The 14,201-nt window shown below is 40.6% G+C and overlaps 1 protein-coding gene across 3 annotated transcripts in view; it reads right to left on the bottom strand.

The window, feature by feature from the left end:
- Positions 1-1,156: 1,156 nt before the first annotated feature.
- Positions 1,157-14,201, bottom strand: part of nsd3 (nuclear receptor binding SET domain protein 3) — a 28,586-nt gene continuing 15,541 nt past the window's right edge. For all 3 annotated transcript variants that reach the window (XM_085426000.1, XM_085425999.1, XM_085426001.1), the window contains 10 exons: positions 12,038-12,194; positions 9,774-9,976; positions 9,566-9,678; positions 9,323-9,469; positions 9,105-9,227; positions 8,476-8,592; positions 7,979-8,120; positions 7,760-7,866; positions 7,447-7,651; positions 1,157-6,464 (listed from right to left, as the gene is read on the bottom strand). In XM_085426000.1, the coding sequence (XP_085282126.1) occupies positions 6,199-6,464; positions 7,447-7,651; positions 7,760-7,866; positions 7,979-8,120; positions 8,476-8,592; positions 9,105-9,227; positions 9,323-9,469; positions 9,566-9,678; positions 9,774-9,976; positions 12,038-12,194 (1,580 nt within the window). In that variant the 3' untranslated portion in view covers positions 1,157-6,198. The remainder of the gene's footprint in view (positions 6,465-7,446; positions 7,652-7,759; positions 7,867-7,978; positions 8,121-8,475; positions 8,593-9,104; positions 9,228-9,322; positions 9,470-9,565; positions 9,679-9,773; positions 9,977-12,037; positions 12,195-14,201) is intronic.

The raw sequence follows: 14,201 nt of genomic DNA, 5'->3' as shown, positions 1-14,201 counted from the left end.
CTGGATCAGGTGACCCTCAACCCTAGGCCGCTGGGGGGTTCCTATGGTACGTTGTTCTTCTTCACTCACCTCTTTTCACTCTCTATGTATAGGGGTGGCTGTAGCTCAGGTAGAGCAGCTCTCCTACTACTTGGAAGGTTACATAGAAAGAGCATAGAAAAAAATGGGCGAATGAGGCAAGTTGTGTAACTCTTAAAATGATCAGATAGTGGCAAAGAAGTTATACAAGATGCATTCCTCAGTTAGCATGGTAAATGTAAAAATTCACAACAGTATGTGCTGCTAGGAGAAAGTTGAAAATGTTGAAAAAAGTGGAGATGTCTGAACACAGCAGGACGTTTGGAGAAATCCAAACACCTTATATCAAACATGGTGATGATTGGTGCTTGTTTAGCAGTCACTTAGTCAACTATAAGCCTCTGTTTACCAAAGTACTCTAGGGTCTAATGTGAGGTCATAAATAAAGCTTGGCTGAAATTGGGTCATGCAACAAGACAATGATCCAAAGCACAAAATCTACTATATAATAACCTGACCTCAACCCAATTAAAATGTCTGAAATTGTAAGGAATGGGCCAAAATTCCTCCATTATGCTTTGAGAAACTGATAAACTCATACAGATCATGATTACTTTAAGTTATTTCACACTTGCTAAAGGCAGTTCTACAATCACACGCTACTTTTGGATTTTAGTTTTTGACATTAACATCCTAGGACCTGGAGTCCACATATGTGGACATCACATTTTAGGATGTCTAGACCAAAATACTTAATTTTCCTCTACAAGGCCTGATATCCACGTACAAGGACATTATGCTGCCACTGTTCTATCAAAATAAATGTCCTCATATGCGGATCTCATTTTTAAGGAACAAAATTCAGTAAAAAAAATTTTTTTTAAAATCTGGTAATTTTTTGTTTTTACATTCATCAGGTACCAATCAGCTCAAATAGCAAAGAAAATTTTAAAATGCATGCCATGAAAGAGTTTGGGTCTTAGAAGGTTAATAGCATGATCTATTTTGTCTTTGCCACGACTGTATAATAACTCCACTGCAGAGTGGTAAGAATTTGCCCCTGGATGCATTTTGCTCTGGTTCACTTTGTTCTCACCAAACAATAAAAAAAAAGAAGAAGCCACACACAGTGGGAGTGTTTCACTGAGACAGAGTACAGCTTTATTAAAGTCAAACTTCAGGCATGTCTGAACTCTTCAAACTCAACTTTCGAATGAAAAAGGACAGAATCAATATCCTCAAATAAAAAGACAGTCATGTACAAAAAGAGTGTCGTCTCAACAGTCACACACATTTAGAAGCAGAATTTTACAGGCAAAAAGAGCACGCCACAGTAACAAGATCCTATGCAAGTTCAATGCAAACTATTTACAAGTTCTTCAACAATAATGTAGTATGCAGTAACACAGATTGAACAGTAATTAACATGGTATTTTGTGTTCATCCACTTTTTAATTGAAGCAACACCAAGAGAGATAGAGATATGACCCCAGTTAGAGTTACTGTAAGCAATTTTACTACAAGTAAAAAGAGATCATGAGTGCTTATGAAGGTGAATTTATTTATTTATTCCAACACTATTTGACAGCATGTTAATTAAAAAAAACCCCAAAAAACCCCAAAATGACAGTCGGCAACATTGCACAAAACACAAAAGACATTACAGTGAACTGAAACATGCCCTTTGACACAGAGACAGGGGGTGGAAAACAAAATAAAATCCTCCTTAGGCGTATTTAAGGGCCACTTAAATGAGAGCAAACATGCTGTCTCTTCAAACCAAAACATACACACCAGACAGTTTCTGAAGTAACTCAGATGAACACTTAAATAATACTGCTGCTTTGTCAGGCAGGAGGGCCGGGAGAGGACAAACTGGCACAAAAAAAATGAGCGCGATCATGCGATCTGCAGGTGCGAAGGAAAATAAAGGCCGTTCGGTTTTGCAGAATCTCTGTGCAATACAATAAAAAAACCAAAAAAAACCAACCAAACAAAAAGACATTGGCAATAAGTCGTTGTCTGGAAGCATGCAGTTCAGCTAAGCAACAGAAAAAAAACAGAAGCTTTAAGACAAGTTTTATCATCATAAATGATCGCTTTTGTTTAAGCAGATAACACGAGTCAGGGATGCCTACGGTTCGATAATCATACACGTACGAAACCTGTGCTAAAAAAAAAACCCAAACCTAAGCAAACAAACAGTACATCAATAAATTAAAAAAGAAAGAAACTAAAGTTTAGACGCACAGACCTTTTGGAGTACACAAATAGGTGCTTTAGTCATGGACCTACTTGATTATCAAGGAATACAGTTGTAAAAAGAAAAGAAAAACTAGAAGTGCTTAATTGCATTAAAAACAAAACAAATACAACTATCCCCTTTTTTTCGCCTCCAGGAATCCCATCTTAAAAAAGGCTTCCTGAAAGGCACAAAACAACAGGAATTATAGGAAAGAAACTGCCGAATGCAGAAGAGTGAGAGACTTTAACTTGAAGGGGGCAAAAAGTTCATAGTTCAAGCTTTTCTATGCATTTCTGAATGCACATCAATCAATTAAAACAGAAGTCTGACCCCAAAAAGTTCATTTCCCCGTGGTCGAATTAAATCTGACTTTAACGTCCCCGTTTTCACAAATATCTGTTGTTGGACATTAAAAAAAGTCAGGTGATTATCACAGCGAGTGAGTAGGCATCAAGTGTCCTGCCTCAAACTTTGCCTAAACTAATCAGGCCTTGTGTTGTGTGCCACAAGCGAGAATCAGTGAGAATCAGTGTCCAGAGGTCGTTCAAGGCCTCACACTTAAACTGAAATCCTGTAGCGCACAGAAACCGGACTTGCGCATATTAACATAATTTGTCAATGAACGGTGAGTATTTTCAAACAACTAAAACACGTCTAGTACGTCTTAGTTTTCTGCATTCGGAGGCTTTTATTCTTTCTCCCTCATGATTTACAGCCAGCTGCCAGTTTATTAGGCAAAACCAACAACAACCCACACTGCTATCAGGCCTGAAATAAAATTTTAAAGAAAGCTATAATGCTCAGCTTTTGTTTTTAGAGGTGGCAAATTTTTTAGAGCAGGGTGTCAAACAAAAGGCCCGGGGGCCAGAACTGGCCTGGCAAAGTCTCCAATCTGTCCAGCTTTGGAAATATTGAGGGGATAAACTTTTGGACTTTTAACTGTGTTTTTACAGTTACTAAGTATCAAAGTGGGCTGCATGTGGCCTTTGATGTATAATAAGTTTGACATCCCTGCTTTAGAGGCCGGAGAATAAAACTGTCCATTTAGAAGCTGTAGCGTAACAAGAGGCTGGATACAATCCCAGCTGGTGACTGGGCAAGAGGTGGCGTAGAGATCATCCTTTCAGATATTTACCCATGATTAATCTATCAGCATCGACATCTGAACGAGTTTACGACTCATGCAATCCCACTAAAGATTAGGACTGCACATGCTCCTCAGCTCAGTAAAGAATACCTTAAACAACAATATAAAGAACATAATGTCATTTTAACTCACTGGCTCAGTTTTTATTAGCACTTAAAATAAAAACATTCGTCTGCGAAAACAGATCTCTCTTAGTGATGTACCAGTGTGGGTAGACTGAAGTCAGCCTCAACAACACTCAGGTAAACAAGAAAAAAAAAAAAGAAAACGCACCTGAGTGTCAGCACCTTGAAGCCCTGTATGTTTCATATCATGTCTGAAAAAGGCTCCATTTATTCTACCGTCATCAACATCAGTAGAAAAATAATGAGCATTATAACCTCCTCGAAGTTTCATCCCAGTTCTGAAGTTCTATCTAATAAACGGGCAACTGAGTGTTTAAAAAGACCCTAAATCACCTAAATTGATTGGAAACATTGGCACCATTTTACCCTGTTGCACTTTTTTTTTTTTTTTTTAAAGAGAAAATACATCTTTTAAGGGCACAAAAAACAAAACAAACATCAGTGTAACTGACAAAGCAAGGCGCGATCACAGAAAAGCTTCCTTCAGTGACAACCACCTGAGTCCGGGCTGCAAAACCTGCTCTGAAACAGAAACTTTACATTCCAATACTGAAGTGCTTCACACTGCTTTTAAACACCAATTACAGTGAGTCACGACACAGGCTGATGAGCAGCGGCTGTTACCGGATGTGGAATCATTACACCAAATGTTTAAAAAAAAAAAAACAAAAAAAAAACAAGAAAAAGAAAGAAAATACAGGTATATTACGTAAAACTCCCCATATGTTTTTTTAAGCCTATTTCCTTACAGAGGGAGACAAGTTACTGCACTGGTGTTTGAAAAAGAAATTGGTATAAAATGTGGTGCAATAAATACAAAAATTTGAGATTTGACGATGAGCGATTAAAAACACTGTACAGAAGTTTGTACATTATACTGGACTGAACTGTTGTTACACCATTACGTCTCCATATAAAGCCCAGCCTTAAGAGTTTTCTCAAGCTGGAAAATGAAGAAGTGTCTCTGGAGGACACGGAGGACATTTTTTTTTGTTTTCTTTTTTTTTTTTTTTGGACGAAGCTGGGTTGGCAGTCTTTCCTACTTGTGTGCCAAAGAAAAATGTAAAAGAAAACAAACAATAAAAGAAATATGAAACAAAAATAAAATAAAATAAAAACAGCATTTAGGCCACTTTCCTCAGAAGAAACAAGCCACACCCAGCGCTCACCACGTTTCTGACCGAGAGGCAAAAAGTTACAACACAGTTTAACTTCCAATAATACAAGAAGAAGAGGTATCCATTTTGAAACACTTGTCATATGTTCTTTTAATATACATTTCTGTATACGTATGACCTAGCTAAGGTGAGTAGCAATGAGCCGCGTGAAAGTGCTTTTCAGAAAAAGTCTGGCAAAAAAACCCAAATCCCCGAAAACAAAAAAGCCGTCACAGTACGCCGAACCGAAACAACTGAAGTGGACTGCATCTGGGCAGTAGTAACTACAGCTAAAAACCCAAACTTAAGGCTTATTAACACTTCTTTAAGACAGCACCAGTGATCACAAGCTGGGCCCCTCCATCTACTTTGCAAATAACTAATTGGAGGAAACATGAAAACATAGCTTTAAAGAAAGAATTTTTAAAAAAAGGATCTGTCTTGTTTTTTTTTTTTCAATTATTATTACAAAAAAAAAAAAAGAAAAAAGAAAAAGCTTTTCCATCTTCCAAGAACAATCAGAGAGGTGAGGCTCCGCCCCCTCCTGATCTTTTTAGTATTTTACAATATTGTGAGCCAATTATGTACACAATGGCGAGTGCGACTGGCAATATGAAAATCACAAGAACTTCTGAAATGTCATACCATTTCACTATATACCATTATATTTCACCTTAATAGGACTATTTTCACAAGGAGGTCTGCGTAATGTTCAACACCTAAACAAACATAATACACCACTCACTGAGATGAAGTGAGAGAATCTGTCTGTAAACATTAACAAACATAGATACTGTATATAATTATATTTATCTATACCCATAAGCATATTAAAACCATGTTTAAGGAAGGTTGGAATGTAGTGTGGTCCTGGAAAAAAACAAATTGCACGAAATTGGTCATTTCCCCGCCGCTCCTTTTCTCTAACAGATAAAGAGGATGACAGATCACGAGAAAAGCTGGCTCGTCTCCATCCTAAAGCCACCCTGTGTGTGAGACCACAGCTTACAGCAGGTAAACAAGGAGAGGAGCAGCTTGGTGGTGATGGAGAGCTTCAGCTCCCACATCCTTTTCCTCCTCTCTGCCCCTTCCTCCACCTCACTCAGTGAGTTCTTCAAAGTGCCAGGAACTGGAGACGTGACGACGCTTACACTGCTTTAAAAAGAAAGAAAGAAAAAAAAATAGCAGTAAAAATTTAAAAACAACATAATGAGGTGGTGGCCTGGGCCCTCCAGTGGGCGCAGGCGAGCTGCAGAGAGTGTAAGTAGTGGTGTTTTATGGCAAGACAGGAGGGAAAACGGTGCCTGATGATTTCTGGTCCTTCTCCTACTGTCGCCACAAAACAGCATCAAGGTGTTCGTCAGCGTGTCTCAGCTCTGAGTTGTGGCCATCGCATGTGTCAAAAAAAAAAAGAAAAAAGCACTGTATTCCCTGTTGTAGTGCACTGCTTAGGATCAGAGGTGGATTGGAGCACACTTTGCAGGGAATGAGGTATTAAGGGTTTTATCACTCCGTGGCCGGCTGGCCTGACTCCGGCTCCTCTTTGACTCTGACGGGGCTCTGAGCGGAGCGCCGCTGCTGGGTGGAGCTGGATTTGGCCCCCAGGGGACTGAGCGGGTTGTGGCTGGAACAACAGAGGCGGTCGTCCAGGGAGGAGGTGGTGAGCGCCCCCGCCTCATGATCCCGGCAGAAGGAGCGAGGGCAGAAGTCACAGAGAGACGAGGCCGGGTTGCTGCAAACGCTGCAGTCATGCCACGGGCATTCCCACCGCCCTGGAGACAGGAAATGGGTTAATTACAGACGCATCAAGTCAGAGAACTGAAAAAGGAGATTATTTAAAAATAAATATCACATATAGCCCACCACATCTGCAGTCCACTTGACATGTCAATCACAACTCTGATCATCACACTTCGTGTTTTCTTTGATTGGGAAAACTGGTGTAAAGCATGTGAACCAGATTACAAATGAGTATGTGCTGATCTTTGATATAGATTAGATAGAACTTTATTAATCCCTCGGGTGGGTTCCTCTGGGAAATTCGATTTCCAAAAAAGCATAGGCCCAGGACGAGCCTTCCTGTTAACTGTCACACTGCTGAGAGATCGTCATCTAGACACTAATTCAGCACAGAAGTCAAAACAGACGGATAAAGGTAAAAAGTGTCCAATCAGTGTAACATCTACCTCCACAGAGTAGCTTAATTTTTATATGCTCCATTACATTTCTGATAAAAACAAAAGCTTTAAAAGTAAATGGAGTGGATGTCTCTCCCTGCCTCCTTCAGACACTTCTGCATCTGTGTCCCAGCTACAAATCCAAAATGGAAAGCTCATGGAAAACTGATGCATAAGGACAGCATACAGGGGTGGATGGGAACAGTGACTTAAATGCTGTGCTTTCCACCACCTTTGTCGTTTTCCTGCTGTGCTGATTTTTTTATGTTGTGGAGTGAACTGATTTTTGAGGACAGGAGTTTCCAACCTCAAAAAGAGATCCCAAACAAAAACTTGAGCTGTCAATGAGATGATTTACAGAACAGGAAATTCTTCTAATATCCTGTCCTAATACATCTGCTTTAATTTCCGGTACATTACTGATAACATAGTATTATAGAGAAGGTTTGAAAGTACAGACAGCCAATTAAAAAAAAAAAAAAAAACCCTGGAAAACTGCAAGAAACTGACCTGCAGAAACGTTTCAGGAGCAACACAAACTAAACAAAAGCATGCAGAAAGTCATTTCTGTCGTTACCGTATGGCGGTTTGGTGAGGTTGAGACACAGCAGGTGATACGCTTTTGGGCAGTCCTTCCTGTCACACATCACCAGCTCTCCTCCTTTTCCGCAGCAGAAGCAAAAGTACTCGTGTGTGTGTTTGCCCTCCGGCCGCAGTTTCCGCTTCTTCTGCTTCATCTTTGCATTCCTGGCCTTTTCCTCTTTCTCCGTCACTGCAGCACTCTGCAGGAAATGTGATAAAACAAGAAAGAGGTATCAAACACAGGTTCCAAACTTGGCTGCTCCTTCTTAGGTACTCTGAATTTTAATGGGGATGACAAACATCCTCACCGATGGCTGGACCCCAAGAAATCCAGAGCAGTTGTCTGATCCACAGTGACACGACGTTCTCCTGTTGCCCACACAGTGCAGATTGTAGTTAAACGTCAGCTCTGTGCCTGCAGGGACACCAGGGAGAAGAGCAACATTAAATGGGAATCATCCAACTTGCTCTCAGTACATTTAATATACATGAAGGAAAATGTGTGTCAGAGCTGCAGATTAACTCACCAGCCTCGATGTCACAAAGGGCAAAGATTCCAATACGAACGTCGCCGTTTACCGTCCACTTCTGGGTTTCGCAGTTTGGGCTGCAGCTGTGGTTAATAAACCGAGACGAGTTTCCTTTTGGGCCAGCGTCGATGACACGATCCTACCGGGAAGACGTGAGTATTAAGACACCAGAGTTTAGGAAATGTTCTTCTGTGGACGATTTATGTATCAGGGATGTTATGTGAACTGACCCCAAATTGGACAAGGAAATGAATGGATGAACAAATAAATGGGACAGTCAAGGACTGAAAAATTAAATCAATGAGGAAGTGAAAAAAAAACAAAACAATTTAAGATCACTGAAAAGTATGTTGGAGTCTTTTGGGGGCGTTTCTAATGGATTATCTGACTAATATTACAACTTGTTGTATGTTACCTATTGTTACCTGTTGTATGTTATCTATTGTTGTTAGCATTGTGTATCCTGAGTGTCCAGTAAACGTCACAGATGTTACCTTGGTGAGGGTGAGCATGTAGAAGTTGGTCACATGATTTTCATGGGCACGTTTGATTCGCTGCTGGCACTCTTCTGAGTCTATCACCTCTCCCACATACTCGGCCACAAAGTCACCCTGCAGGAAACAACAAACACATTTATATTGTTTTAGTTATTACACAGACACGCACTTAAAAATTACTTATTGCTAGGAAGCAGACTGACAACAAATAACAAACACACATATGAGAACCACTGATTTGCTGAACTTTTACACTCTTGCCTGGCAGATGAAACTGATTTCTAGATTTTTGAATTTACATATCTAGAAACTGCTACTGCACTCAGATGTTTTTGTTTGTATGCAGAAGAAGATACTTATAGCATAAATGAACATATGTTAACAAATATCACAGACACTGGGGCGTTTAAAAGCTTTTCTGCAGGGTAGGCAGCTTGCAAGATTAATAAGAAGAGCTTTTATTGTAATCTATTCAGTTTTTTTATTTTTCAGTATTTTTCTATGTTTAATTTGATTGTTAAACTAATTTAGATTGCTTTATTTAACATTTCAGCTTGTAGCAAATACAAATCAGATGTGCTGATGCTCTTTAGATGAAAGGTCTGCATTTTAAGTGCAGCGCCCACCTTCTTCAGTGCCTGGTTTGTCCTGAGGCCCCAGCCACACCCTTCCGTCTTTATCACTTCTGTTTCTGCATACAGCCGTTTGGAGAAACACTGATTCTCACAGCTGTCTCCTGCAGGGCACACCTGATCACAGGAGCACAACCAACCACAGAAAGTTAAAAGTTAGATTTTATTACCTGAAACACAAATGACATAAAAACCCAAAGATGCACGCAGACCTGTGGGTGACACTCGTACTGCAGCATGCGGTTGAGACACTGGGACTCCAGGCTGCAGGGATGCTCGTCTGCTGGCTTGCAGTTGCATCGCTGAATTTCTGACAAGTCGGCCACGTGCACCTGAACTTTCCCCACAGGCTTGTTGGACTGACAGGAAAACAAAGCAGCCACAGAATTAGTAACAACCCTGAAAACTTGACGATCAAAACTTATAACCACCTTTTGGTCTTTCCATCTGCTCACCTTGATGAACTTGTAGGGTGGTGGTTTGCGAGAATTGCGGTCCTGCTTTAGAGCCTCCCTGCTCTCCCTCTGCGCCTTAAGCTCCTGAAAGCGCCGGGCTGCTTCTTCCAGAGCTAAAAGATGAATAGCGACTCAGAAAATCATCTTTTCTTTTGGCTTGAAGTGATATCACAACAGATTAGAAGGAAGGATTTTAGGAATATGTTACCTTTCTTGAAGGTTTTGTTAATATTGATCTGTCCTGTGACAAAGTTCTTGTCATTCTCCACATATGGGAAGACGCGGCCTTGGTTGATCCAGTAGTAGTCATGGGAGCCAAAGAAGAAAACCGGGAAGTCACCAATATCGTGCCGAAGACTCTGAATGTTTGATGGCACCAGGCGAGGGTTGCAGATCTCTGCAGGCCACCACCTGGCAAGCAAGGGACATCATTAGAAAATCAAGGGCAAAAGTGAATAAGAATAAAAATACCTATAGGCCACAGAAGCCTGTGATATGAAATTCCACAATCTAAATTTACAGATAAATCCACGATGCAGCGAGTCCTCGAAAAGGTGAACCATGACTTAGAGAGGAAATACTGTATTTATTTGTTTCTGCCTAGAAATTTTGTTTTTTTAAATCAAATTCAGAGCTGCTTCATCAACAGATTAATAATTATCTGTGTGCACACCTTTAATCTGCCAGAAGATTCTAAACTGTGAGACAAATATTGAGCCTGACTGACAGTCAGTGTGAGAGCGAAAAGCACTGCTCAGTGTTTCCTGAATACCTGCATTTATATTATCACATCCTGTTTCCCCATGAGGTGTGAAAACAATGTGCTACACCGAGTTTAAACAGACCAAGACCAACAATCTGCATGCACGCACCCCCCTGACATGTTTGCGGTTCTCAGGCTCATATTAGATTTCTTCCTGCTGCAGACGCAAGTAAAAAACAGATCGTTTAAACCACTGACAGCTCAGCTAAATAAAATAGTCTAGTTACAAGATCCTCTATGATGGGGTGGGATATATTAGGCAGCTGGTTAACAGTCTATTCTTAAAACGTATGTGTTAGAAGCTGAAAAAATAGGTTGTGTGTCTCTCAAAGATTTAAGAGACAAACTGCGATGCATGTCCTGTTTTGCGTTGCCAGTACACAGCATTTACCAACAGAGGCCCATGGGAATACAAGCAGACAACTGAGATTACGGTCTCTGATAACACTGAGGAATAAAGGCTGTCCTGTGTAGCTGATCTGCCAGATTAGCTACTGTAGCACAAATAAGTGAAACTCTTAATGGTGGTCATGAGAGACTGATGAATAAAACAGTCAGCACTCTCATGCTAGCTTTAAGCACAAGCAGTGGTCATGTGAGCATCAAAAATGGATCACTGGTTGTCTAGTCTGATGAATCATGTCTTCTTTACGTCATGTGAACGGCTGGGTGAGTGTGTGTTGTTTACCTGGGGAAGAAATGGTAAATGGCCTGTATTTGTATAGCGCTTTACTAGTCCCTAAGGACCCCAAAGCGCTTTACACATCCAGTCATCCACCCATTCACACACACATTCACACACTGGTGATGGCAAGCTACATTGTAGCCACCCTGGGGCGCACGGACATGGCAGTTAGGATGCACTATGGAAAGAATAACAGCTGACAGAGACAGTGTGATGCATCTATCAGTGTTTTTTGTATTCATGTGGTTGTTACGATGACATGGAACAAACACTGTTGCATGACCAGATACATAACTTCATTGCAGCCGTTCACTCTGATGGTGTTTTCTAGCAGGAATGGAGAATGACTATCTTCACAGATTGATGATGATTTCTTTTGTCTTCTGCTCCGTTTAATTTTAGTGTCTTTTATTTTAACCTTTTATTATGAATACTGGCTTTTGTAAAGGAGTTTGTAACTCTTGAGAGGAAAAAGTGCTAAATAAACAAATATTGCTTGGGTCTCCAAAGTCTCTAAATCCTCATTCTGACTGAGCAGCAACTTGCAGGACTTAAAGGCTCTTCTGCTAACGTCATGGTACCCGATACTAAAGGAAACATTCAGTGGATTCTATGCCTTGATGCGTCAGACACAGTGTTGGCAGCACTAGGGGGACATAAACGGTATTAGGAAGGTGGTTTTAATATTGTGGCTGATTGTTGGTCTTAATTTTTTTAAGGCTCTGGACAAAAGATACTTGAACAGTTTCAGCTTCTGTGGCAGATTTAAATTATCAAGACTAGAAGGATTATTATAAGAAAGGAAACAGTATTGCTGGTCATTACTGGGTTTCTGGACAACAGCGGAGGTCTACGACACAGAAGACTCTATGTGCAATCAACTTTCTGTGGTTTTTTAAATAGGATTAAAAGGTAGAAATCATGCACTGAAATCTAAACTATCACTATCTTATCCTTTAAATGCATCCATACCACAAAGTGACAGCTGCATAACCTTCAGCTGTCCCCAATCTGTGCTTCCTACCTGTAGTTGCCTAGTTTGACCCAGACAATTTGTTTGTAGTGAGGTTTCTTCCCTGCCCTGCAATCGCTGCAGGACCACGACCCCTCCGGCATCTCCATCTCCAGACACTCCGGGTGGAAGGAAGCTGGGCATGAGTCGCAGCACAGCAACTTGCCTCCTACATTTGTATGGATGTATACATGTGTGTGTTTGCGTATGTGTGTATGGATGTGTGTTTGTGTTTGTATGTGTGTATGTGTGTGTGTGGTGTGTGTGTGTGTGTGCATGCGTTGTGGAGAGGGGGTGGGTATGCAAAGAGAGGAGGAGTGCATGATTAGGTGATGCACCTTAACACCTGGTCAAACTCTGAATCTCATTTGCAGACAAGCCTATTAACTAAAAGTACAACTAGTACAAAGTCTATAAATACAGAATACAATCGTGGTTTTCTAGCATCTAATGTGAGTTAAAACAGTGTTCCTTAGGAAGACATTCCTACCACAATAACATCTGGCTATTAATCTAAATGAAAAACTAAGGCTAGGACCTTCTGGTCTGAGTGAAGCCTCCTGTAACAGCCTGACGGCATGAATGAAATGATTGGAAACCCTGCATGGGTTTCCTGGTTTGGGTATAGCATTTTATTGCAGCGGTTACAGCATGTCTGGCAATCAGATTCAGAGCACTGTACCAAGACCAGTCTTATGGGAAATACATGCGGTAGCACCGGAATAAAAATCAGCCAGCAGGTTAACAATGAATCAGGGTTATACTCAAATAACAAAGTACTGGCAAAAAGCCGGCATGCAGTCCAGCTCATAAAGCAAACTTCCCATCACACATATCACATTCTGCACAGACCAGCTTGCATGGAATCAAATCTTTACAGTATTTCCATTTCCAAAATGTAATTTAAAAAAAAAATGCAATAGCAGAATTATAATTTTTAAAAAAGAAGAAAAAACCCTGTAATTTAACCTCCATCACCTGGAAACAGTTCTTTGCTTAATTGTACTAAATGATTAGGATTATATTCCATCCAAGGCAGGTCAAAGCTCAAAGACATGAGGGGAGCCAAAATGTCATACTGTTTGAAATTTTCAGTCAAAAACAAACTTAGTTGCAGTTGCCATAAAAGAGGTGACGCCGGACGAGGTCTTTCAAATCAAAACCAAGCCCAGAGTGCTGAAGCAGAGAAGCAATGCGCCTCCAGCAGCGAGAAGCTCCACAAACCACAGAGAGAACCTGAACCAACCCAGAGCATTGGGACTTCATACATCCATGCTGCAGGTCTAAGGACCAATTTTATTTTACCAGCAGATAAACTGATTTATTTTCTTTATAACCGACTATTTTAGCAAAGAAGTTTGTAGATTGGTTGCTGATGCGCAACCAATTTTACGATGGGCCTCATGCAAGAACCACTCATACAAACAAAGCAGATCTACGATAAATAAGAACTTTTCACGTTCAACAGGATGAGTGAACAAAATTCATGAGCTGTTCAGATTAGTTGTGTTAAAAAGAGATTTTTCCACATTAGTCTGACTTTTAGCTTTGCACTGACCATCCCCACCCCCCGGGCCCTGGACTCGTACCGGTCCGTGAGTCGTTTGGTACCGGGCCGCGAGAGTTGAGGCTCAGGTGTGAAATATATGGTTTTCAGGGTTTTTATCGGTTTTCAGCATTATTTTGTTATCATTTTTATTGTTAACTCGGTTTTCCTCGGTCTTTTCATGTGTGTTATGAATAAATCTTCTTTTTTTCGGTACCGGTACTAGTTTTATTTTGTTGTATTTATCTGCGACACCTTAAAGGCCGGTCCGTGAAAATATTATCGGGCATAAACCGGTCCGTGACGCAAAAAAGGTTGGAGACTGCGGTTTTATTCTGTAATTGACTTAAAAGACGAATAACCAAATACCTCTCATCCTGCTGAACAGTATCCGTGTTTGTGACACTGGTTCCTCTTCATTGCTTCCCATCGTAACTTTGCAGAGAGAATTTGTCGCCTCTAACTTCATGCCAAATTATTCCCTTTTATACATGTAGAGTACTGCACAAAGGTTTAAAGGCATTTCAATGTTTAGGTTCTTATCATTCAAATAGTACCAGGGTGTCAGGGAACGGTCTGCTCAGCCAAACTCACATCATAGATGCCCAAATATTCAACCAAAGTCATAAA

This window comes from Rhamphochromis longiceps, linkage group LG12, assembly GCF_057381845.1.
Source record: "Rhamphochromis longiceps isolate RC_006_pf linkage group LG12, R_longiceps_female_GT1.1, whole genome shotgun sequence".
In the NCBI taxonomy this organism is placed as follows: domain Eukaryota; kingdom Metazoa; phylum Chordata; class Actinopteri; order Cichliformes; family Cichlidae; genus Rhamphochromis; species Rhamphochromis longiceps.
The sequence above is the reverse complement of the archived record's forward strand: the minus strand, read 5'-3'. Positions and strand labels throughout refer to the sequence as shown.